General features: G+C 39.8%; 1 protein-coding gene across 1 annotated transcript in view; it reads right to left on the reverse strand.

Moving 5' to 3' along the window:
- ITSN2 (intersectin 2) overlaps positions 1-25,225 on the reverse strand; it is a 3,295,579-nt gene that overhangs the window by 2,661,599 nt on the left and 608,755 nt on the right. The window contains exon 10 of the mRNA XM_044063555.1: positions 6,543-6,692. Within this exon, the coding sequence (XP_043919490.1) occupies positions 6,543-6,692 (150 nt within the window). The remainder of the gene's footprint in view (positions 1-6,542; positions 6,693-25,225) is intronic.

The following is a 25,225-nucleotide window of genomic DNA, read 5'->3' on the forward strand; positions in this document are numbered from 1 at the left end:
ATAAATGTTGCTTTTATTCCAATGGCAAACATGAAAATAAAAATAGAAACAAAAGAGATTAGCGCTTTCGCGTGCACTATGCACGCTTCATCAGATCTATCTAGACCATTTGGCTCTGCTCTTTAAATAGTGTAAAACAATTCATCAAATACATTAATTACATCAATTGTTAATCATCTAATTAACCAAATTTTAAAGTGCCCTTGTGCTTTAAAATCTAAATCCTTCATTGTAAAAACATATTCATTATCAGACTTTAAAAGCAATCATCAATTGCTTTGCATGTTTAAGAACTAGATAAACCATAAATATGAATCTGTATTATTCGTATCTTAAGAGACAATTTGCTAGTACTTGTCGCAATATATATATGCCGAAGCTTATATGCATGTTTGGCCGTCTATCGTACTCCCTTTAACCAAACGATACAATAATATTAAGCAGACAATAGAATTAAGCATTTCATACAGATACATTGTTTCTATTATAAAGAAACTTTTCATAAAGAACTTCTCATAGTAAACTTTTCATAAGAAACTTTTCATAAACAAGATTTCTTAAAGAACTTTTTAAAAAAAAAAAAACTTCTTAATGCACTTCATGGAACATTCCCTATAACCTATAAAAAACTATTTTATGTATATGTGTATTATTCAAATGATTCTCCATCCATTGTAAGATGTTACTTAGTCTTTCCATCAATACTGTTTACATAACCCAAATACGACTTATTCGTCGTCAAAATTAAATCTTATTAACCTATTACTAACATTCATATTTGTCTCAGAGTTTATTCTACGCTTCTGACTGAGATAGTTATTATTGCTTAAATCTGATTACTAAAGACAGTATACGTTTTACATGAATTATAATATAGAAAGTTTTCATTATTCATTTACATATTCACTATATACGTTATTTATAGTAATCTATAAAATTCCTATTTTCAGTCATATTATGGTCTGAATAGGAGACGGCCAGTTATATATATACAATTCAGACAAGTCATGAGACATAATGTAAGGCTATTCAAGAATATTACAATATATCAAATTCATACATGAATATCATAAGAGAATATGCATAATTATGCTTATTAAAAGTAATAAATAGTAAAATAGGATTATTATTAATATAAAATCAATTTTATCATCTATATGGTCATTGTCATGGGTTTCTTAGTTAATTATTATGTGGAAATATTAAATATTAAATAATTATTAATGAACAATGTTTCATTATCAATTAATAATTAATAAATAAATAATAAATAATATCTTTTAAAATCTCGTCTTATTAAATAAATATTGATTATATCTAAAAATATCTAAAAGTACATATTCTAACTAAAAATTTTTATATATTATGATAAATATATATGTATATATAATAACACTATGTTAAAAAAGGGGGGCTAACTTTAGAGGTTCTCTGCATAAATATTGTAAAAAATAATTCCAGATCCATACATCCATTCCCAGAACATCTTCTTAAAAATCTAAGGAAACTCCCATTAATCTTTCTGAAATGGGGTATATTTCTTGTACATAGATCAAATTAATTATTAGGATTTCCTTATAGTAATCATTCTTGTTAAGGAAATTCCATAGTATATTCTATACAAAAAACTCATCTCCTTTCCAAAATGGGTTTTAAAGAAACATCCATTAACTCTGTAAATTCTGTGTGTTCTAACTCACTTGCCCAAAGGTTCCTGGACTTAGTTAACTCCCAATGCCCTAGACCAACTGGTTGACACACTCACAAGGGGCTCAAACACCCTGGATCCGGTGCTCACCAACATGGGGAACTGCTGCACCACCCCCAATGTGTGGCCATCCCTGGTGAGATCTGACCACAAATCAGTCTCACTAGAACTATAACACAAGACTAGCCCCCCCCCACACACACACACTTAGCAACAACTAGACCAAAACACTTCTCCAAGGCCAATTACAACCTCTTACATGACAGCATAAAAAGCTTCATAGCCCCTCCCCCCACTGATGGAACAGACACCTATGCTGAGTTATCATAGGAGGTTACTAGTATACACCAATGCATTATATGAGCACCTGTACAATTGTATTGAATCTGCCATACCTGACAGAACCAAAGCTAAGCTCTTCAAGGAAAAACAAACTTGCCTGGCAGACAACTGCCATTAATAGGCTATACAATAGGAGAAAGAAATTGCTAAGAGTAGGAAGGAATGGTCTCATAACTGGAAACACTCCCTCCTCAACTTAAACAAGCAAATATGAGTCCTAGTGAAGTCTCCCAAAGCTAACTACGAGTCCAGATTAGCTTCCCTAACTAAGGATAACCACAAGGCATTCTTTAGTTACATCCGTAACCTCAAAGGTAATGTCCAGATTTGAGCTGAACTCGGAGTTAATGGTACTACATATACAGAACCTGTGGATATAGCAAACCTGCTGGCTGACAGGTTCAGTGAAATCTTCACTACCCTATCCCCACCACATATACCCCAAAGCATCCCTAACACCAGTCCCCCATCTAGTATCTCCAAGGAGCATTCCTTAAGCGTCTTCGCTAAGGCCAAAAACAGCCTCTATGAGACCAGACAACATCCCAGTCTGTGCTCTACATGGGTTAAAACAGGAATCAGCATCACCATTGGGCACATTTTTCATTAACAGCTTAAGCCCTAGCTTTGTCCCAGCAGAATGGAAAACAGCTGCCGTCATCCCTTTGCACAAAGGGGTGCATCCACAGACCCTTGGAACTGTAGACTCATTAGCCTGACCAGCCTTATCTGCATGGCCATGGAATGAATCTTCATGGACCTTATTAACAAAGATATAGGAAATCTCCAAATGCTCGACCCCCACCCAGTTCGGCTTTGTCAAAGGGACATCATGCCTGTTAAACTTGGTGGACTTCTTTGAGACAGTCACCAAAATCCTAAACAAGGGCAAATCTGTGCATACGGCCTACCTAGACTCAGCCAAGGCCTTTGACACAATCCCCACCCCAGGCATCACTGATAAACTCAGCCAGCTGTATATCATATCGGTGTCAAGCAGAAATGAAAATCAAACCAGAAGTAGATAAAAACCAGGCAGCAACTGAATGTACCAAAAGATAAAAGAAAGACTATAAGGTGAAGGACCAGATGAGAAGGTAAGAAATGTCGAAAATGCATAAAAATAGTTGCAAGCATAGAAAACTTCTGGAAAAACCTCATGTTGATCAGAATAGAAAGCAGGAATGGTTAAGGAGAGGCAAATTCAAACCAAGAGATGAAAGGTTAACATTGGCGGCTCAAGATTGTGGGCTACGTATACGTTGGTTTACAAAGTCAGTTGAATATGTGGGAGAAACAGGCAAATGTAGGTTTTGTAAAACAGAAATGGAAACATCTGCACACCTCGCTGCTGGTTGTGACATACTAATGGCAGAAGGACTGTATACTGAAAGGCATAACAATGTGGCAAGATTACTGCACTAGGGATTGTGCAAACATTATGGTACTGAAGTGGCCAAAAAAAATGGAAACATGAGCCACAAAGCATAATAGAAAACAATGACATCTACATCACATGAGATCACTCATTAGCAACAGTTCAAAAGACAGATGCTAAAGAAACGGACATAGTGGGCCCATGAAAAGACAAAAGTAGCATTGTTCATTGAAATCACCATACCGAGTGACTACAGAGTCTTGTATAAGAGAGACACATAGTCATAAAATATCAGGATTTGCAGGCAGAAACAAGTGCAACGTGGACGAAAGATACCCAGACAGTTCCAAAAGTAGTAGGAGCAATGGGTCTTAAAAACAAATCTACAATCATATTTAGATAAGCTACTAATACATGTAACACCGTACGAACTGCAGGAGAAGTCATTAATGGGCACACTGCAGGTGCTGCGTACAGCATTTCTGGCTGACATCAAAGATTGAAACAATACTAATTTCATGAACTTTAATCGTACTTTGACTTAGGAATGGGGTCCATTCCTGTCATGGTATTAGAAACCCAAAACACTTGGAGAAATTAAAAAAAAACTGATCATCAACTCATATATTGTCAGATGGGCTGCAAACTGGCTCACTGATGGAACTCGGTCAAAATAGGGGGCTCCACCTCCTCCAGTAGACCCGTAACCAGTGGTATTCCACAGGGATCGGTTTTGGGACTACTCCTGTTCGGAATCTACTGCTCCGAATTACAGGCTAAAACTAAAGGACTGTGACTGATAAAGTTTGCTGATGACTGCAAACTGGGAGCAATCACTTTTACCCCTAGCGATATCAACATACTGCAAGAAGGTCTTATGCAGGCTAACGACTGGTTCCAAAGTAGTGGTCTTAAACTTAACATAGAAAAATGCATCATCATCCCCTGCAGCAAGGGTGATGCTCCTGCAAACTACCATATCAATAGCAATACCCAAAGCACACAATCAGTTGTAAGAGATCTGGGCACACAGGTCACCACATGTCTCCACAGTAGTAAGAAGGGTATTTTACATTGCTCAACTCATAAGTAAGGGCATTGCATCCAGGTAAAAAGAGGTTATAACCTCCCTGTACTCTTCCCTCATTGGGCCAATAATAGAGTACAATGCTCCCTTTTGTATGTTCCTTTCCAAACACATGCAGCAATTGGTTAGAACACAAAGGTTCCTTACAAAGAAAATTCAGGGTCCTCAAGATCTGTCTTATGCGGACAGACTGAAATCATTGTCACTTTACTCTTTGTCATACAGACTCCTCAGAGGAAACCTGTGGCTTGCATGTAGAGCAAACTCTAACCCAGCTCTAATGGAAATGTTGCACATTCGCAAATCAAATGGCACAAAGGTCATTCGCTCAAAGGACCTTAACCCGGTATGTGATATTGAAAGAACTTGCTGGAGAGACAGATTTGTCTCGCAGAGGCTGCTCCACCTTTGGAACAAGCTTCCTATTCATGTTAAATCCCCTCGTTGGCCCTATTTAAGAATAATTTGGATGACTAGATAGGTAACCGGGGGTTCCATCTGTACCTCTCTTGGAAAGGGGTAAAAAGTAATGAACCAGACACCCTTGGGAACAGGGGTTGAACTTGGCTGGGCTTGTAAGGGCCCTAGGGCCATTAGCCTAGTAACTCCTCCTATGACCCTCCCCTTTTCTCCTCATTTGAACAACAACCTGAGAAGGCACTCTGCTGTTTTGGCCCTCTGTGGCCTACTCACCGGGTCCAAATTGAAACTATGAGTCACTTCATTGTGCAAGTGAACACAATCAAAACTTGGCACATGACCTTATTGTGCATCTCATGTTAGCCACATGACAACCCATAGTGTGGCCACTGTAGTGTCATTCTGGTTGTCATTAATGGTGCCGTGACCAGCTACAATGCAGCCTTTTCTGGGCAATGAAAGGTCTACAACAGCACTGAAAGATAGGTAACCAGCACTGTGGTGTGCCTTGCTACACGTTCATTTAGTGCAGCAACATTATGGGTTTTTCTGAATAACCTCCATAAATCTCTGAAGCTGAATGAACCATTTTTTCCCCAATTTCACAGAATTACATTTTTTAGTAAATTCAAGACTGGTTTACAGCTTTTGCATAACTGAAACAGTTTTTTGAAGTCAAAAAGCTACAGAACATTGGTTTCATTTGTAGTGTGGGTGTATTAAGACAATATGTGCTCTTGAAGAGAGTGAAGGGTGTATTAAGACAATATGTGCTCTTGAAGAGAGTGAAACTGAAAATTCTTTCAAGGCTGAATTTTGCACAAGGGTTTAAAAAAGAAAAAATATTTTTATGGATATAAATGTGATGACATAGAATGTGACTGGGTTAAGTATCAGTGAGATTAGGAATTCTATTCTGACAGAAAAAAATCTGAACTGTCAGGACTTGCAGTATCAGCCCTATCCCCCTTTTAAAAGGGAGCCACAGCAAAGTCTAGTGAAATGGTGGACTGTATGGTAAAAGAAGCGAGTTCAACAGACACAAACATTATCCTTTTGTGATATAATGGTACTACTAAGGTCACACATGGAAGTCTAATTAGTTAAGATATTAAGCTGCTGGGGATGGAAAACGAATGTCAGCTGAGCAGATGAGAATACAGGGTGTGAAGTATAAAGAAGGGCTAAAGGCAATGCTCATGGTCAACTTTAGAAGAAAGGAAGGAAGGACAGAAGGAAGAGAGACAAACTGGCCCGTTTGTTAATACTGGACCCTTCTTTGACTACTCTGTGCACTGTGTGCATAACTGCCTAACTGCATCAATAAAATACCAAGGTCTTACCTATTTACAAAATAACTGTTATACATTTTTACCTAGTTTAATCTGGTTCACCAATTATAATTTGTATGTGGTATTCAGCTACTGCAGTACTTATACACACCTTACCATCCACACACATGTACTGAGTTCAGCGTACTTTTTTTTTTAAAATTAGGCTTCATAACAGAAAAGATCAGTTTTGCTGTCCATCAGGACTACCTAGCAATGAAATACAATTAAATTAAAACAACAAAAAACTACTGTGCTACAAGATAGACAACACACCACTGCATCAAGTTCCAGTTCAAGGCTCTTCTTTTTTGCTTTCAGTTTGGCAATATCCTCTTGTTCTCTATTCCTTTGATTAAGGAGCTCTTGACGACGAATTCTCTCCCATTCAAGCAGTCGTTGGCGCTCTAGTTCTTGTTTTGCAGCCTAAAGTGGAAAAAAGAAAAATGTGTCAGTGCAAAAGTATGTACTGTTTAAACATGTTACATACAGAGCCAAGCAGGATAAATGGGGAAAAAATGTGAACAGGAAAATAATACATTTAAAAACAATTAAACAGAATAAAGAACAGTCATCTCTAGCTCTGTGGAACAGATGGCTAAAGGTCCTGACTATATCACAATAGACATATAAAACTACAGTAAACTGTGACCAATACTAATAAGCAATAAAACAAACAATGAACAGAAACGTTTCACTAATTTAATGCAAACACAACAACAGTACAAAGCTTTTGGGTTACCCCTTCATCAGTGTACATCGGGGTAACGCGAAAGCTTTGTACTGTTGTTGCGTTTGCATTAAATTAGCTAAACTTTTCTGCTGTTCATTTTTTATTTTATATTTTATACCACAGTAGACCAGTTTGAACAATAAAGTACAGTTTTGTACCTACCATAAATGTAGATGTTCGAGTTTTCACCCTGCTGCAGTCATCATACTTGGGTTATCCTGCCGTCAGGTGGTCCTGCAGTCGGCCCGAATTCCAAAGTCTTGGTCCGGCGTCAGTTGCTGTCACCTCTTCCCTGACGTCAGTGCGTCAGGGGTATATAAGAGGCATCCAACGCCATTTTCTTCGGTTTTTCTTGCCCCAGATGTCAGGTGCCCCCAAAAGGTAGGCAAAATATATATATATATATATATATATATATAAAAATAAAATAAACCCCTTAGGTACAAGCAAATACACCACAGAGGTATTAAAGGATAAAGTGGTAGAGATAAGTTCAGCTAGTTCAGAGGGGATGGAGGGAGAGAGGGTAACCTGGACTGCAGCACGGTGAACACTCGAACATCTACATTTATGGTAGGTACAAAACTGCACTATGTTCATCGTGTTACACTGCTGCAGTCATCACACTTGGGCTGAATCCCAAAGCTAAGGAGGGGAGGTGGAGTCAAACAAGGTTAGAAGAGGCTGGTAGGCCCTGCAAAACTGCAGTGGCAAAACCAGCTCTAGTCTTAGGGTAAAGAGGTAAGTGATAGTGTTTGATGAAGGTGTGCACTGAACTCCATGTAGCAGTTTCCAGAATATCCTTGGTTGGCACTCCCCTGAGAAAGGCTGCTGATGTAGCTGTAGCCCTGGTGGAGTGGGACCTAATGTTGGCAAATACTGGTTTCCCATGATGTGTGTAGCAGAAATGTATGCAATGTCCTATCCATTTAGAAATGGTCTGTTTCGAGATAGCTTTTTCTTGTGATCCTGTAGCATAGGCTACAAAGAGCTGGTCAGTTTTTTCTGAAAGCCTTAGTTTTATCCAAGTAGTAACGTAATTGCCTGTGAATGTCCAAAGAGTGCAGGAGTCTTTCTCCTTTGTTCTGGGGATTTGGGAAGAAAGTGGGCAAGTGAATGGTTTGGTTTAGGGCCACACTGGATACCACCATTGGCATAAAGGAAGGATTAGTTCATAGAGAAACTCTGTCTTGATGAAAAATGAGGAAAGGTTCCACTGCCATTAGTGCCTGTAGCTCTGAGACTCTTCTAGCTGAGGTTATTGCTAGTACTAGGGCAGTTTTCCATTAAAGAAATTTTAAATCAGTTGAAAAATCTGGTTCAAAGGGCAGCAGTGTAAGCTTTTCCAGGACAAAGTTGAGATCTCAAGTAGGTGTTGGAGCTCTCCTTGGTGGTCTTAAGTTCTTAGCCCCTCTGAGGTACTGTCTTAGGAGTGGATGTGAAAATAAAGGAGGATTGGTTCTGTAATGAGCTGAAATTGCTGAGGCGTGGATCTTAATAGATGAAAAGGAAAGTCCTTTGTATAACATCTCAGTTAAATATTGTAGAATCTGAGGAATGTTCAGCTCCAGGGGATTTAGGCCTTTAGTTTGGTTCCAGGAGCAAAATCTTTTCCATTTGTCTGAATAGGTTTTCCTGGTGCTGGGCCTCCTGGCCTCCTGAATGACACCCATAACAGCTTTGGATAAAGGTGTTGGCTGGTTGTTTAGGTAATTTGCCACGCAGCCAGGTTTAAAGTCTTGAGCTGGCTGTGTAGAATCAGATTGTCTCGCTGGGTGAGCAGGTGAGGAATTTGTGGCAAAATCCATGGTGGGCCCTGGGCCATGGTACTTAAAATTGGATACCAATGTTGGCGTGGCCAGTCTGGTGCAATGAGAATCATTTGTGGCCTCTCTAATCTGACTTTCAGCAGTACCTTTGCTAGAAGAGGCAGTGGAGGGAAGGCATACACTGTTAATGTTTTCCAACTGAATGAGAGAGCGTCCACTTTCCAAGCTAGTGGATGGAAGGTCCTTGTGCAAAATTTTTGAAGTTGGTGGTTGTGGGGGCTTGCAAACAGATCTATGTCTAGGCGTCCCCATTTTGAGCTATCATTGCAAATGCTTGTGGATCTAGTTTCCATTCGTGTGGATCCATGATGTTTCTGCTTAGGTCGTCTGCCAATGTGTTTTTCTTTCCTGACAGGAACTGTGCTTGTAATTGAACCTGGTAAGACAGTGCAGTGTTCCACAAGGTCATTGCTTGCCTGCATAGAGAGTAGGAATGTGTGCCCCCTTGCTTGTTTATGTACCACATGACTGTGGTGTTGTCTGACCTTATTAGTAGTTGTCCTGGGTGTAGAAGGTCCTTGAAAGCTGTTAGGGCATTCTGCACTGCTAGCATTTCTTTGATTGACATGCAGGTGTCTGATCTGTATTCCATTTGCCCTGAATGCACTGTCCTGCCATGTGTGCTCCCCAGGCATAGTCCGCCTGGCTGTGGGTAAGGTGAAAGGCTGACCCTTGTTGAGGTGACATGCCTGTGCCCACCATAGAAACTCCTGTTGAAGGCAGGGATTGAGTGGAATCATTGTTTCCAAGCTGTGGCTGTGCTGAGTCCATACACTTTTCAGGTACCATTGTAATTTCCGCATATGCAGTTTTGCAAATGGTATTAGTAGTATGCAAGATGCCATGAATCCTAAGGCCTGCAGAATTTTTCTTGCGGGAGTTGGGTCTTTGTTGCCATTATTTTGAAATATTGAAACAGTTGTCGTTGTTTGTCTGGCGTGAGATAAGCCATCTGGGCCATTGTATTCAAGCTGGCACCCAGGAATGTTATGTTTTGTGAGGGCACTAGTTTTGATTTCTTTTCGTTTACTGTGTACCCTAGGCAACTTAGAAGGTGTTTGACAAATGCCAGATGCTGTAAAAGAATGTCCTTGCTTTCTGCTTGAATAAGACAGTCGTCCAGGTATGGGTATATTTGAATTCCTCTTTGTCTGCAGTATGCAATTACTGGTGCCAGGCATTTTGTGAAGACCCTGGGCGCAGTAGATAAGCCAAAGGGCAGTGCAGAGAATTAATAATGCGTTGAACCTGCAATAAAGCGGAGGTATCTTCTGCAATTTTGTCTGATAGGGACATGCAGGTATGCCTCCTTGAGGTCCAAAGTCACTAGCCAAGCATTCTTGCCCAACATGGGAAGAAGCTGCTGTAGTGTTAGCATCTTGAATTTTGGTACTTGCAGATAGGTGTTCAGAATTGAAAGATCCAGAATGGGTCTCCATGATTTGTCCTTTCTTGGAACTAGGAAGAGTCTTGAGTAAAATCCTTGTCCCTGCTCCAGTGTAGGTACCTGTTGAATGGCTCTCATGTTCATGAGAGCTGTAATTTGTTTTTGTGCCTCTGCCCATTGATTTGGTGGCAGGTTTGGCATTCCTTTGATCCTTGGTAAGGTACGAAAGTGGAATCTGTATCCTTGAGAGACAATGTTTAGAACCCATTTGTCTTTTGTGATGATGTGCCAGTTGTCTGCAAAAAATGCTAGTTTTCCTCCCAAGGGTGTTGCCAGGAGAGATTTGCTTGGTAGTTTGAGGATAGAGTCATTGTGTCTGCCTTCTGCTAGCTTGGGACCTGTCTTCTCCTCCTTTCTGGGTAACAGAACCCCATTGGCGAGGTTTGTAAGGGCCCTGTGACTGACCTCTGCCCCTTGGGCGTCTGTATTTGCCCCTCTGTGATCTGTCTGAAGTTGGAAAGGACCAATTATTTGTTGGCCAATTTCTGCTGAAGCGAGGGGGTTGTACCTGCAAGAAATCCTTGACCATTTGCATAGATTTAGCCTTATCCTCCATTTTCTTTAAAATCTCTTCTGCTTTGACACCAAATAATACATCTTGTTGTAAAGGTGCATCTAATAATTGTGCTTTAACATGGTCAGGGAGGGTTTGCTCTTTTAACCAAGCATGTCTACGAATGACTGAGCCAGTAACAGCTGCTCTACAGGAAGCTTCCAGTGAATCAAATCCGCATTGTAAAGTATGCTTGCCCACCTGTTCAGCTGCTTGCAACAGATCCTGCATTTCCTTGAACTCAGGCTGTTCTGAGTGTGTGCTCATTTTTTGTTTTAACTGAGACATCAGGAATTGTTGATATTTTAACATGTGAAACTGGCAATTTAATGCTCTCATAGCCAGAGTTGCAGAGGTGTATATTTTCTTTCCCAGTCTATCTAGGGCTCTGGAATCTCTTTCAGAGGGCACAGGATTTTTAGCCATAGAAGCCTTTGCTCCCTTAGGACCCTAGGATGTGGTTTCTGGGTCAGCTACAGGGCTTTTATAAAGAATTTGTGTGAGTCAGGTACTCTGTAGTATCTGTCTGGTTTGGCTGGAGCAGGAGCTAGAGAGTCTGGATTTAAACTAGACTCCAAGTAGACATCATCCACAATATCTAAAACAGGAGGAATAGCAGGAGGTCTGTGCTGGGGTAATAGAAGGATCTCTCAGAGCCTTTTCTTAGAATCTGAGTAATCCTGGCCTTCCCACTGCAAATGTTCCCTCATGGTATGCAATGTTTCCCCAAAGGAGTAGTCTTCAGGGGGAGATGCTGAGGGAATAGAGTCTTCAGCATCAGAATCCTCATAAGGTGGAAAAATGTAATCCTGTTCCTCAGAAGAATCTGAGGAGAGAGAAACCTGGTCAGAGAATGCATAATCCTCCTCTTGTCTTGGTCTTTTATCAGGAGGGGGATGGGAACCCCTGATAAGGGTAATTAAATCTTCAGCCATTTTAAGCATCTGTTTCTTAGGCATGGGGCCTTGACCTGTAGACTGATGAACAGTTTTCTTATGTTTTAAAGGAGTTTTAAGCTTAGCATAAGATTTAATGGTGAGTGTAGTCGGTCTGAAGGCACCTTCTGCAACAGACGGTGTTTCCTCAGTACCATTGTCTTAATCTGCTCCGGTGTCGGTAGATGGCTGCGTCGGCCTAGTAGACTCCGCTTGGGAGTCGGCGGCTGTCTGGGGTTCCAGTTCTGCGGTAGTCAGGGGCTGCGTAGGCGCCTCACTGAAAACTGGAGAACCGGCGACAGGCCCAGCTGAGGCCTCGGGGTCTGGCTTATTCCTAGGCTGCCTGTCCTTATCCTTGCGCATTTTATGAATTGCGGTCGTCGGCTGCTCTTACGGCATGATATAATTGAATTTCCTACCAAAGTAATGCCGTGCGAAGTCAAAACGGATTTGATAGTGAGTTTATTAAACCTAGCGCAAAACCGACAACCTGTGACGCCGTGGTCTGGGCCTAGGCAAGGAATACAATAGGAATGGAAGTCCTTATGAGATATTTGCTTCCCACAAGAAATGCAATTGTTAACTTTTTCTGACATCGGACTGAGGCAAGAAAATGTTCCCTAACAGGGTACTTAGCTTTATTGAAGACTTCGGACTGAAATTCAAATCGAAAATCTCAGGTGTCAGCCGACCAGCACTTGCGAACTGCTTCTGCTTCGGGCACCGCGGGGCAAGAAAGACTGAAGAAAATGGCACTGGATGCCTCTTATATACCCCTGATGCACTGACGTCAGGGAAGAAGCGACAGGAACCGACGCCGGACCAAGACTTTGGAATTCGGGCCGACTGCGGGACCGCCTGACGGCAGGATAACCCAAGTGTGATGACTGCAGCAGGGTATCACGATGAACATCTTAAGTTATGGGACAGCCAGATGGAGAAAGACAGTGTGTGGTGGATTCCAGCTCATCCATCTGTGAATAGGGAATGGTGATTTCAGTTCTGCAATCATCATCATGGCACTAAAATGGCCAAGACCTGAGGCATGGGCTTGTCAAACCCAAGGCAATGATCACACCCTCAGAGTGTGGGTGGAAGCACCAACACGCAAGAGTACATTATAAAAGATATCACAGTGTCTGTCCACCTGGGATGACATGCTCGACAAGCCACGCTGCTTCTCTAGAGATGGCTTGCACCTGTCACCCTTAGGCTTTCGAATACTGGCCAAGTATCTTGCCAACCCCATAGTGCCTTTTTTAGGCAAAGCTCAAAATACAAACCCACCACTGTAAATAGCACAAGTAACAAAAAACTGAGGGTAATGCTACTCAATGCCAGAAGTCTAAACCTCAAAATGCCATCACTTGAGGCACTCCTCAGTATGGAGAAAATAGATATATGTGCAGTAACAGAAACCTGGTTTAAGGCTCCAGAGAGCACCCAGCACTACCAGGCTACAACTCATACCATACATTTCGGCCACAGAACCCAAACCAAAATACAAAAGGCGGGGGTGTATCCATATTCATCAAGGATACCCACACCTCCAGGGTAGTGGCATAGCACAATGCTTCAGAGATCATCCACGTGCAACTAACAACTGGGAAAACTGTAATTCAAATTGTAGCTTGCTACACATCACCCACTATGTCACAGGACCCCTATTACGCATTTCTGGAAACATAAAGGTCATACCAAACACCCTAATACTGGGTGATTTCAATTACCCAAACATTAACTGGGAGAACTACTCAAGTACTAACTCCCTTGCCCAACATTTCCTAGAATTTATAAACTCAAACGCCCTGGTTCAATTGGTCAACACTCCCACCAGAGGTGACAACATATTGGACCTGGTCATCACCAACATGGGCGACTGGTGTTCCACACCAGAGGTCAACCCCTCGCTGGTTAGATCTGACCATAAACAAATCACTTTGGATATCCGCATTCCGCCCCCACCCCCGGACAAGAAAACTACCGTGAAAAACTTTTCAAAAGCAAACTTCACTTTACTTAAGACTAAGGTGGAAAGTTTCAAAGCCCCCATGCTGAAGGATAACGCTGTCCAAGCTGCAAAATCCTTTACTAATGCATTCTACAGGCATCTACAAGAATGCATGGATCATGCCATCCCAAGCAAAACCAAGACTCACTCCTCCAAGAAAAGGAAACGAGTCTGGTGGACTCCTGCCATGAACAAGCTATACAATAGAAAAGGAAACTAGTACAGAAGAGAGTAAAATCCCAAGAAGGGAAGACATCCGTGATCAGTATCAGCCAGAAACTATGATCCCTCATAAAATCATCCAAGGAGAGCTCTGAAAGAAAAATTGCCAAGGACTCCAAAGATAACCACAAGGCATTTTTTAGCTATTTCAAGAATCTAAGTGGCAATGCTCAGATCTGTTCAGAGTTAGTGCAGAATGGCACAAAATACACTGAACCGATCTATATCACCAACATCCTGGCAGACAGGTTCAGCGCAAACTTCACCCCCCTCTCACGCCCAAAAGGGCCCATAACCATACCAGAAGAATGTAGAGTCCCTGAAATCATAGACACTAAGGTTAAAACAGCCCTCTCCAAAGCCAAAAACACAGCATCAATGGGACCGGACGGTGTCCTAGGCTGCATCCTACACGAGCGCAAAGATGAACTAACCCCTCACCTAAACACACTGTTCAAACTCAGCCTCTCCACAGGCTACATACCCATAGAGTGGCACAAAGCAACAGTTATTCTGCTCCACAAAGGTGGAGCCACAACAGACCCCGGGAACTATCACCCTATAAGCCTGACTAGCTTGGTATGCAAGGCTATGGAGCGCATCATCATGGAACTCATTAACAGAGACATCGGGAACCTCCAAAAACTCGACCTACCCAGTTCGGCTTTAAGGGCAGATCATGCCTCCTAAAGCTCGTGGACTTTTTTGAGACAGTTACCCAGGTTATAGACGAGGGAAAGGTGGTACACACAGCCTACCTAGACCTCGCTAAGGCCTTTGACACCATTCCCCATTCTGGTATTATAGACAAGCTCACCAGTCTGAACATAAACCCCTACATCACAAGATGGGTTGCCATCTGGCTCAAGGACAGAACCCATATGGTGAGAGCTGCGAGAGCTAGGTCCGACCCTAAACCGGTTACAAGTGGTGTCCCCACAGGGCTCAGTCCTAGGATCCCTGCTGTTCGGCATATCCTTCTCAGAGGTACAGGCAAGCACAGGAGGACTATGGCTGACCAAGTTTGCAGACTACTAAAACTAGGGGCTATAATTGAGACTCTGGTTGACAAAGACATCCTCCAAAAGGGTCTCACTGAGACGGATACCTGGTGTCAAAATCATGGCTACAAGCTAAATGCCAAAAAGTGCATAGTCATCCCCTTTGGAAAAAAAACAAAGTACCCACAAACTGCCACATAGGTGGTAGTCCTCTAAATACGGAAGACGTAATAAGGGCTCTGGGGACCCAAGTAGACAGCAATCAAACCTTTGATAATCACATTGCGAAAGTGGTTAGAAAATCTTTCTATGTGGCCCACCTAATCACAAAAGGGTTCGCATCCAGATCAAGAGGTCATTGTGCCCCTCTACTCATCAATCATCAGACCCATCACAGAGTACAACGCCCCATTTGGGATGTACCTTACAAGACACCTGCAACAGCTGGAAAGACCACAGAAGTACCTCACCAAGAGGATCACTGGCCTCAAACAGATGCCCTATGCAGCTCGACTGAAGAAACTACAGCTGTACTTGGTTGCATACCGCCTACTCAGAGGTGATCTCTGCCTGACATACAAGGCCATGTCCAACCCAGAATTGATGGACATGCTCCACCTAAAGAAAACCTTATCCCCTCGAGCCACACGCTCTAGGGATCTAAACCTCACCACAACAATAAATAGGACGTGCTGGAAGGAGAGATTCCTGTCCCAGAGACTTCCCATGCTTTGGAACAAGATCCCAATCTACATTAGGCAGAGCTCCTCGCTAACACTCTTCAAAAGATACCTTGACGAGTGAATGGGAAACCAAAAGTTTACGTCCGGGATCACTTCAGTGACTCTGCTGGACAGAGGCACAGGGAACTAATCTAATGGGGCGGCGAAAGCCAACACATTCTAGCTAGGCTTATAAATGCCTTCGGGCAGATAGCCTAGTACCTACCTATGAACCTAAAGAAATTTGCCAAACTTTTGAATTTTTTTTTTTTTTGCAGAAAGGCAAGCCCTCCTGCACCCACATGTGAAGGGACACCTTCCACATGCACAGAACTTGTACAGTCCAACTCCATTATCACAAAACAGTGGAGAAAAGGGAAATTTTCCATCACTGAAAGCGGTTTCACTGAACGTTCTTCAATTTTTTACATTCCTCAGAAAAGCATTCTGTGATCTGACTGTATCCTAACTAAATGTTCTCACTGCCAGGATGCTAGTAAAGGCACAAACCGCTCCCATAGCTGTACGGATAACAAGCTCCTCCTGTCTGCTTTTGTGCCAGTGTAAAGGACTGTATAGTCAAATATATCATCCTTTTTACTTCGGACAGCAAAGTTTTTGAGAAGTCAAACTGGATCTGAGGTAACTGAACTGCTGGCATTATGAGAGAGAGAGAGATTCTTAAAGGGGTTTGAGCCTGTAGCACTAATGCTGCCAAGTCAGATCAAACATGTGTACTGAAAATGCACATGTTGGAATGGATGGCCTGAATGAATGAATTACTGTATAGGATCTGACAGATATGAATCAATGTAGTTTTGTAGAGAGGAGACAAACATTTGACAACATTAACAGAACAATGATCTAAAGGGAAGCAAAATGTAGGAAGATGCTGCAATTGTTTTTGGGTCTTCATAGAGAGAAGGAATGTAGTAAATTTAGCTGGGATTTTCTGACTAGGGCAACTGTAGCATTTGCATTCCCTGACAGAAAAATGGAGTTAGTCAAGAAAATGCATGAAGAGCAAAGAATTAAGGTGGGAGGGTTCCTCTATGACAAGCTGTATTTAAAAAGAACTAGGCAGGGGAGTCCTCTTCCATCGTTATTTGCTTTATATTTAGAGCCACTGGCAAAGATAATAAGGGACTCAAAATTTCAAGGATATAACTGATATTACAATCAAGAAAAATAGCTTTATTTGTAAATATGTTGTATTAGATAAATACAGAAAAATGACATGTCAGTGTTGCTGAACATTTTCGGGCAGTTTTCATTTTTTTCAGGATATAAAATACGTGAAGATAAAAAATATAATAGTGTAAATTGCATCTACCCATAACAGTAGATGTTTGAACTCTTCACTGCTGCAGTAGGCTTTAGGCTACAGGGGTTGTTTCCCTGCCCAGGAAACAACAACTTACCAGATTCACAAAGTTCTGCCCTACCCCCAAAGCTTCACTCTTACTACTGATTAGCTAACCCCAAGGAGGAAAATCAGCAGTCACAGAGAACAATCCTTCAGAGCTTTCTTGCCTTTACAAAGAAAGTGACCTATAATTCCTTAACAGCTACACCCTCACAACACTAACAAAAAACATATGAAGTAGAAAACCAACTTTGTATCCCAATTATAACTATATAATATAGTACTATACAAAGATGGTGTGGCTATGCAGCAGTGAGGAATTTTATCACTTACTGTTATAGGTAACTATAACTTACACAACTGTACTATTTGCAGTAGGGTTGATTAACAAAAGCCTATCCAACTTGAAGGAGGAAAGGTATGAATCCAGGATCGCCTTAAAAAGGGTCTTAGAAAAGTTTGCCGTGGACCTTGAAAAGGAATCTAGGCAATTCCAATTCTGTATCACAGCTCAGAAAAGTCATCTCCCTTGTCAGACAAATCTGCCCACCCAACATCTCTGACGGTGCATCCTGCTGGGAATCCCTTAAAGTCTGCCAATTCACCGCACTCCCAGAAAATATGTTCCCAATTACCTCTTTCTTTCCCATCACACCTCCATTTGCTGTCTGCCCGAGGAAAAATTCTCTACAGTCTACTTGGAGTATAAACATATCTATGCAAACATTTCTAGGTAAAAATCCTAAATCTTCTAGACTTTGTTGCATATTTGGGAGACATACATATATCCTCCCATTGTTTCTTTATGAATTGCTTATCCAATCTCTTCCCAATCCTTTCTAACCTGCTCTGATTGATTATTATAGCTATCATTCAAAATTTTATATGCTCTACTAATTATTTCTTTTGTAATGGCAGCTTCTTTTCTAGTTTCTACTAAAAACTTTACCAGTGCTGGTCTTTCATTTAGAACTCCCTCTATTTCTTACACTTTGACTATACTCTGATGTCAATACCCGATAGGGAAGGTAATCTCTAACCTGCAGTCCAAACACGTTCTTGGTGTCTTCCCCCATCATATTTCCCTCTCTAATTATTTGCTCCCAATACATTGGATCCTTTGCCAGTTTTCTCCAATAAATTCCAGCCTGCTCTTGTCTATTGTATATATCCTAATTGCAGTCATCTCTATTGTCAGAATCTCCTTTCTCCAATCCTCTATTGGCTTAGTTCTTAGAATACATTCTGCTACTTTACGAATATAATAATCTGCATAATTATTGTTATTCTCATTAAAGGCCTGCATCCAAAATCCCAGTCTCTCCTTGTTTCTTGAGCTTCCCCCTTTTCATAATCATCCTTTTCCACTTTGAATTATAGCTTTCTGTTTGTACTATGAATAGAAGCTTTAACTGTGTAGTCTGAAATACCATTTCAAATCAGGTAATCCCAAGCCACCTTGCTTTATCTGAAGGATCATGTTATCTATCCTCCCCTCTCAAATAAAATCCTTCAACTCTATTAAATGCTATCCACAACTGTGGTTGATAAAAATATGCCTGACCTGTGTACAAAACCAAAGGGACTAAAAACATTTTCACTGCTTGTATCTTGCTATCCATATCCATAAAACAGAGCTTCTAATTTGTCAGTTTTGATAGCATTTTTTTGTTTAGTCTTTTCCCACATATCATTAGCTGCCAAAACAAAATCCTCTTTAATCCATACTTCTAAGTACTTCGCTTTATCATGTCCCCATAAATATACCGACAGCTACTGCCTTTGTTTTATCTTCATTAATTTTGCATCCCAAAGACTTGAATCTTTCTCAAAATGTTCCACAACACTGAAATGTCCTTTTCTGGTTTTATCAGGTATAAAATATCATATGCAAATAAAACCAGCTTTTCTCGACTACCATACCAATTATATCCTTGAATTTCTCAGTCCCTTATTTTATTTGCCAACAGTTCTAAATATAATGCAAATAATGGGGAAATAGGACACCCCTGTCTGGTTCCTCTGCTCAAACAGAACTCAGACAGGAACCCACCCCCAACTTTAATTTTTCACCTCCAGTTCCTCATGTATCCTCCTAACCAACCTTATACTTTTATCAGGGAATACAAATGCTTCCATTGCCCTATTCATACAATCTCAGCTTACTCTGTCAAATGCTTTCTCTGCATCAAGACCAACCAACAACAGTGGAACCTGATTATATTCTGCTTCCCTCTGGATCTCCATTGTTCTAATCCTTTTATTAAATGTTTGCCTTCCCTCCAAAAAAACACACTGATCCATATCTACCAATTTTAGCATCACCTTTGCCATTCTTTTAGCCACTGTACACAAACACTAATGGGCCTTTATGATACTGGCACTTTAGGGTCTTTACCATCTTTAGATATTACAGCTACCACCACTGTCTTCCAGGATGTCGGTGCTTCTCTTACTTTTAAAATACTGTTCAACAAAATCTTCCAGGTCTTTATCAGTTTCTTCCCTCCTAGCTTCTAAATTTCCACAGGAACACCATCTATTCCAAGGGACTTTCCTGCAGATTGGTTATATATCACCATTTTTATCTCATATCCTCCTATCCTAACTGTTAATTGAGCCTCATCTACCTCTAACCTTGGCATATTTAATTCTTCCATAAGTACTTCCATTTGTACCGTTTTTTGATTTCCATATTTATCTGCGTAATACAAATTTTCATAAAATTTTCAAAATATATTTCTAGTACCTCTACAGCATCTCTGAGTATCTTCCTTGTTATAGGCTCCCTAAGCTTGGTGATGACCCTTTCTACTTTCTGTTGCCTGAGTCGATGTGCTAAAATTTTTGTGCTCTTTAAAAAGTTATTTAATAACAGTCTTGAGATTGCAGGTGCTGCTGGGATGCAGCTTCTGCTTGCTGAAACCAAAGTCTGATTAATGCACTGAACATTGCAGACTATTAACTTTTCCAGCACCATTTATTAACTTTAGCACAGTTTCTAATAAAATAACTTGTTTATATAACAGACAACATGTATAATAATGTCACAGTTTACATGTTTTAATGCCTCAAATTTAACTTCTCAGGCAGCAAGAATGTTGTTCTCCAGTATACAGAGCTAACAGAGTCAGATCTAACATCATACACTTGAATGTCCTTTATATACATTCTTCTGTACCATCCGGATCTTGTCCATTTAACAAGTATATTGTTAATACTTTCTCTGATGTCATGCAGTTTGTTAAGCTACGTTGTGTTCTGTTTCAAAGTGAATAATTTTTAGGGAGTCTTTTCTAGTGTGAATATTTTTGTATGAAAGCAGCTTTCTCGTACTCCCTGCACCTGGCATCTTATCTGTGATTCCTTGAAGCTTGCACCAAACACAGAACAATTTGTAATGTATTCAGTTGGCTGCATTCAGCTAAGAGAAGTTTAACCCTTTAATGTATACATGGTAGCAAACACAAATGCACATGCATCTAAGTAGCTATATTTTCCTACTTATATCTAGCAAACAGAAGCCTACATGCACTGTTATATCTATCTGTTGATATATATATATATATATATATATATATATATATATACAGATAAACAGTTTTGGTCAGGCCATAAGTTTTATCATGGTCTACCGAAAATACATTAGGAAACAAAACCTTTAGTTTTCTTTTGATACAGGAAGTTAAAATACAATTTTACAGTTAGCACAATGATAACAACCATTACTACTAGAACTGGATGTAACAACTTTTTTTTTCCTTTTGAAGATCATTTTGCAAAAATGTCCCACTGACTGTGAGCTGTAATTTATGACTTAAGATTGTCTTATTAACCTTCTGCAATTGCTGAATTAACTGTTTGCTTTTATTTATGACTCTATACAATGATGCTCTATACAGTGACTTCAGTGAAAAATTTACATTAATTACTGGCAATGCTTGTAGATTTTATTGCAATGGCATTGCAGCCTTGTTTTCTGGAATAAACAAGTTTGTGTCATAAATATTACACTTTGATTCATTACTATACATACAAATGGACTGAGGAGCAATTTCTGTGAACAGTTTAAAACTTGACAGCAACACTGCCAATTTACACAAATAGAAAACATGGTTTATACACTGAAGAATGGTGTTTACATATTAAACCATTTGTTGTACAGCATACGCTAAGCATATTTATTTACCATCAGTTTTGCTTGCAGAAAATATTTTTTGCATTTGTACATACATGGACTGTAATGTACATTTAGTCCAGTTTACAAACTTAGTATTAAACTGAAGCCTGCTAATTAAACATTTACTAAAATGTTGCAGACATTTTTTTTTAAACTTAGCATGCTCTTTTTATGATGCCCATATAGTAGGCAACCATTGTGCCTGTAAATGTACTATTTATGAGATCCTTTGTCCCCATACCCCTTAAAAGAGTACTGTACCAGGCTCTGTCTTTTACAGCCAGTAATGTCAGAAGGGAATTAGATATTAAAATGTACTATTGTTTTTTTTTTTGGTAGTTTTGCCCCACTACCATACATGCAGATGGTACCCTAATCACTTGATGACAACCTTTTAATAATGACTGAATCACTGATGCAGGCTAATATATTTTTGTAGCTTTATTTTAGACCTTTTTGCAGGACTCTTTACACAGTCAGTTTAAATTAAAAGAGTGCTCTTTTCTCCCTGCAGCATGCAAACATTTTATTGCAGTATTGTTTTGTAAAGATACATTTGCTTCATGCTGTGAGAGCTGTACATATGCTTGCCCTCTGGCTGTTGTCCAGATCATGACACTCTGGTCTAAGGAAAGGTTTTTTAACACATTTGTGCCCCTCTGGACAAGAGACATGACCTTGAGTTTTATTTGTAGTATTACGTACCCAGTAGAACTTTATATTAGTAATATTACTTCTGTACATCTTTTTTGCTAAAATATCTATTTTTGGTGATATTATACAATTACAAAGAATTGTAAAAAAACAAAATAGATACTGGCTCAACTAACACATGCTTAAAACAGATATATTTACATTTACATTTGTTGTCTGCCTCTTGCACTTGTGCATTTTAAACAGATACACTTTAAGTGAAAAGAAAATACATGCATGCCACTCTTGTGACTTTATGTCTTCACTGCTTTTAACTACTCTCATTTGATTTCTATGCGCTAGAACTGTTTTATTTGAAATTTACAGCTTAGCTATGAGAGGCTGCCCCCTATGTGTATGTCATAAGAACAGAGTCATACGTTCTTACTTTGTCTAATTTATAAGCATTTTGATTAAACTGGATGAAAGTTTTAAACATTTGGGAATAAAAATTTAAAAGCATTTAAGTAAGGCATTTGTCCATATATTAGATTCTGCTGTGCACGTTAATCATTTTCTAAATGTAGAATAGTATGCTGTAAATTATTTTTTGTCAGTGTAGCTAATTGCTGGATAAGATATGGATTTTTTAAAACTCTTTGCTAACCAGATTCTTTTTGCCTTGTAATTTTGCACGGGCTGATGTTGTTTACTAACCTGTTCTGCTGACTCTAAAGCTCTTATGCATTTCTGAAAAAATGTTTGTATATGTTGTCTAAAATTTCTGAACTCATTTTGTCTGACTTTTAGAAGTTTATTAAATGTTTCTTTCAGTTCACCATGAAACTCGTTCCTGTCCTTATCTGTTTTGTGCTGTGCAGTGGCTTTATTCCATTTTTGTCTAAAGGGTGTAACAAGATGTACAGGAGATTCGATAAATAACTGATTTGACTGTTGTAACTCTGAAATTAAGGGTTTTCATGTGGTGCCAAGACATAACAATTTAAAGTACAACAATGGGATATCAATTCGGAATGCTCAACATGCTTGCACTTTTCCTCCCTATTATATGACACTGCCTAAAAAATATGCAATAAAGCTTTAAAAATTTGAGACGTCAACTGTTTCTCCTCTAAGTGCATTGCCTTACCGTACTGTCTTGGTTTCACTTTTAAAAAGAAGCTCTCGCGCCATCCAAAAGCTTCCTGCTGTCTCTTAAATGCTGATGTCAGGACTGCTATAAATCAGCAGTAGTTGTGTAGAAGTTCCCTCCCCCAAACCATGACCCACCCATCATGTGATGTCAGAGCTATGTTGTTCATCCCACTCTATTAAACTGTTTAAACCAGCAGCGTGTTACGTGGAACTCTTTCTTTGTTATTGTATCCTGTAGACTGCATTATATCAACGGACTATCAGAAACGCTTGATAGCTATAGCCAGCATCTCTTCTTGCATTCTACTGTTTGGTTGATAAGGTGAGTTTTATAACTCTTGTACTTTTGCATTCTACAAGTTTCTCATGCTTTGCTGCATCTGTAAGCCATGATTTATTGGGCCCAATACTTTTCCATTAGCAACTTGAAATCTTTTATTGAGGAGAGAGAGCATGATCCCTTTATCTGCAGGTTCTGCTCATGCCATGTGCTTTACTGATTTTTTTCATATGCATGTTGGGCTGTACGTTGCAAAGATAAAAATGCAAAGTATATGTTATCACACATTTAATGCTGGAGCTCTGATCCCTGTAGGCTTGGTCATCTGAAAGGGTACTTTTAACTGTAGAATCTTACTTTATATTTTCTTTTCTTACGAATGTATGACTGACATTGTCTTTTTACCCATGTTCTATATCTTCTTTTACCTGTAGTGTTTTTATTAATTCTTGTTATATTACTATGCTCAGCATACATGATGTAACCTGTTTTGTGTATTATGTTGGATGTACTGTATTTGTATAACTTGATGTTGGAGCTTTTCTCCCCGGGCCTCCGCTGAAAATGGACCTGGTCCAGTCGGAATTTCCTGGTTAACAAATGTAAAATAAATAATAAATCAATTTAAAATAATTCCGATAATGTGTAATGTACATCAATCAAAGTACTGCCTGTTTTAGTCATTTTTGTTTGTGTAGTCGCTCATTTCTCTGCCATTGCACATCATAGCATTAGAAAGCAACTTCAACTGTATTGTATTACCAGGCAAACAGTCTAGTTAGTGTGGTATAGTTGTGTACCAGTGCACTTACTCAGAAGCTTGTAATGATGTATATTCTTTGCCATGACAGACATCATGCTTCTTGGATCGTCAAGAGTTTACTCACACTATGTGCTGCAATCCCGTTTTGGAATTGCTTTTGAATATTTCTGTGCAAAACAACAAGCGGCAAAGCATATGGCATGAACAGACATACTATCTACAAAGAAGCGTGCAGTCTCTCCTTGCAAATTCCTATGTAGTAACTCTTCTTTTTTTACCTAAAGATGTGGAAAGTAGTTAGTGTGATCTGGTGTGCACTCAAAGTGTGTGTGCTACTGACCATAAGCTGTGCACATTAGAGAAAATGTCTTCTGTTTTCTGGGGCATTCTTGACAAAGCAGTAAAGACAGAAGTACTGCAATTGCTATATTATTTTTTCACACTCCAGGGACTTTTGTAGTGTCATCTAAATGCAGACGCAGTTATTTTATCACAGTTTTAAATTTGGAAGGTCAATATTGTACTTATTTTCTGTTATGGTGTGTTTCTCACTCTACAAGTGCTCGTGGTTAGCAATGCTGCCAAGCCTTACATCTGTATGTGCATACTATTAGCATCATTACAATCCACGTTTCGTAACTGATTTTTAGATTTTTCTAGTTATCCAAAGGGAAACATGGAAAAGTTCAAGGTACTAGCGTGCCTAATGTATATATGAAAAATGCTTTCCGTCTTAGCCGAGTAGCAGTACTTGGACATCTTTCCTTGAGTGTTAACTACTTTTGACAAGTTTTCTTGCTTTAAGAGGTTGTGTGGTATGCTCGTGCTTTTAGGGACTTTGTGCGTTTTTTTTTTTCCGTGTTATGCTGCCAAACTGCAGCAGACGTTACATTTTGATTCCTGTTGTCGTTCTCGCGCCACGTGCTCCAGTCAGCATGTAGTAAGCACTTCTGTACTTTTTCTCTAACAGAAAACACTGAGCAGCACATGCTGTGAGTGGTAGTGGTGGAAACCTGCTTTCTGTCTTGGCAAATCAAATACATAACAGCTTCCATTACTGCTGATAGGTGCACTGCCGATATTTATTGCAGTACTCATACTACTGGCCTTTGAAAAGGTGGGGAAACTT

The sequence above is a fragment of the Protopterus annectens genome, chromosome 2.part1, assembly GCF_019279795.1.
Source record: "Protopterus annectens isolate FY-2018-M chromosome 2.part1, PAN1.0, whole genome shotgun sequence".
NCBI lineage: Eukaryota > Metazoa > Chordata > Ceratodontiformes > Protopteridae > Protopterus > Protopterus annectens.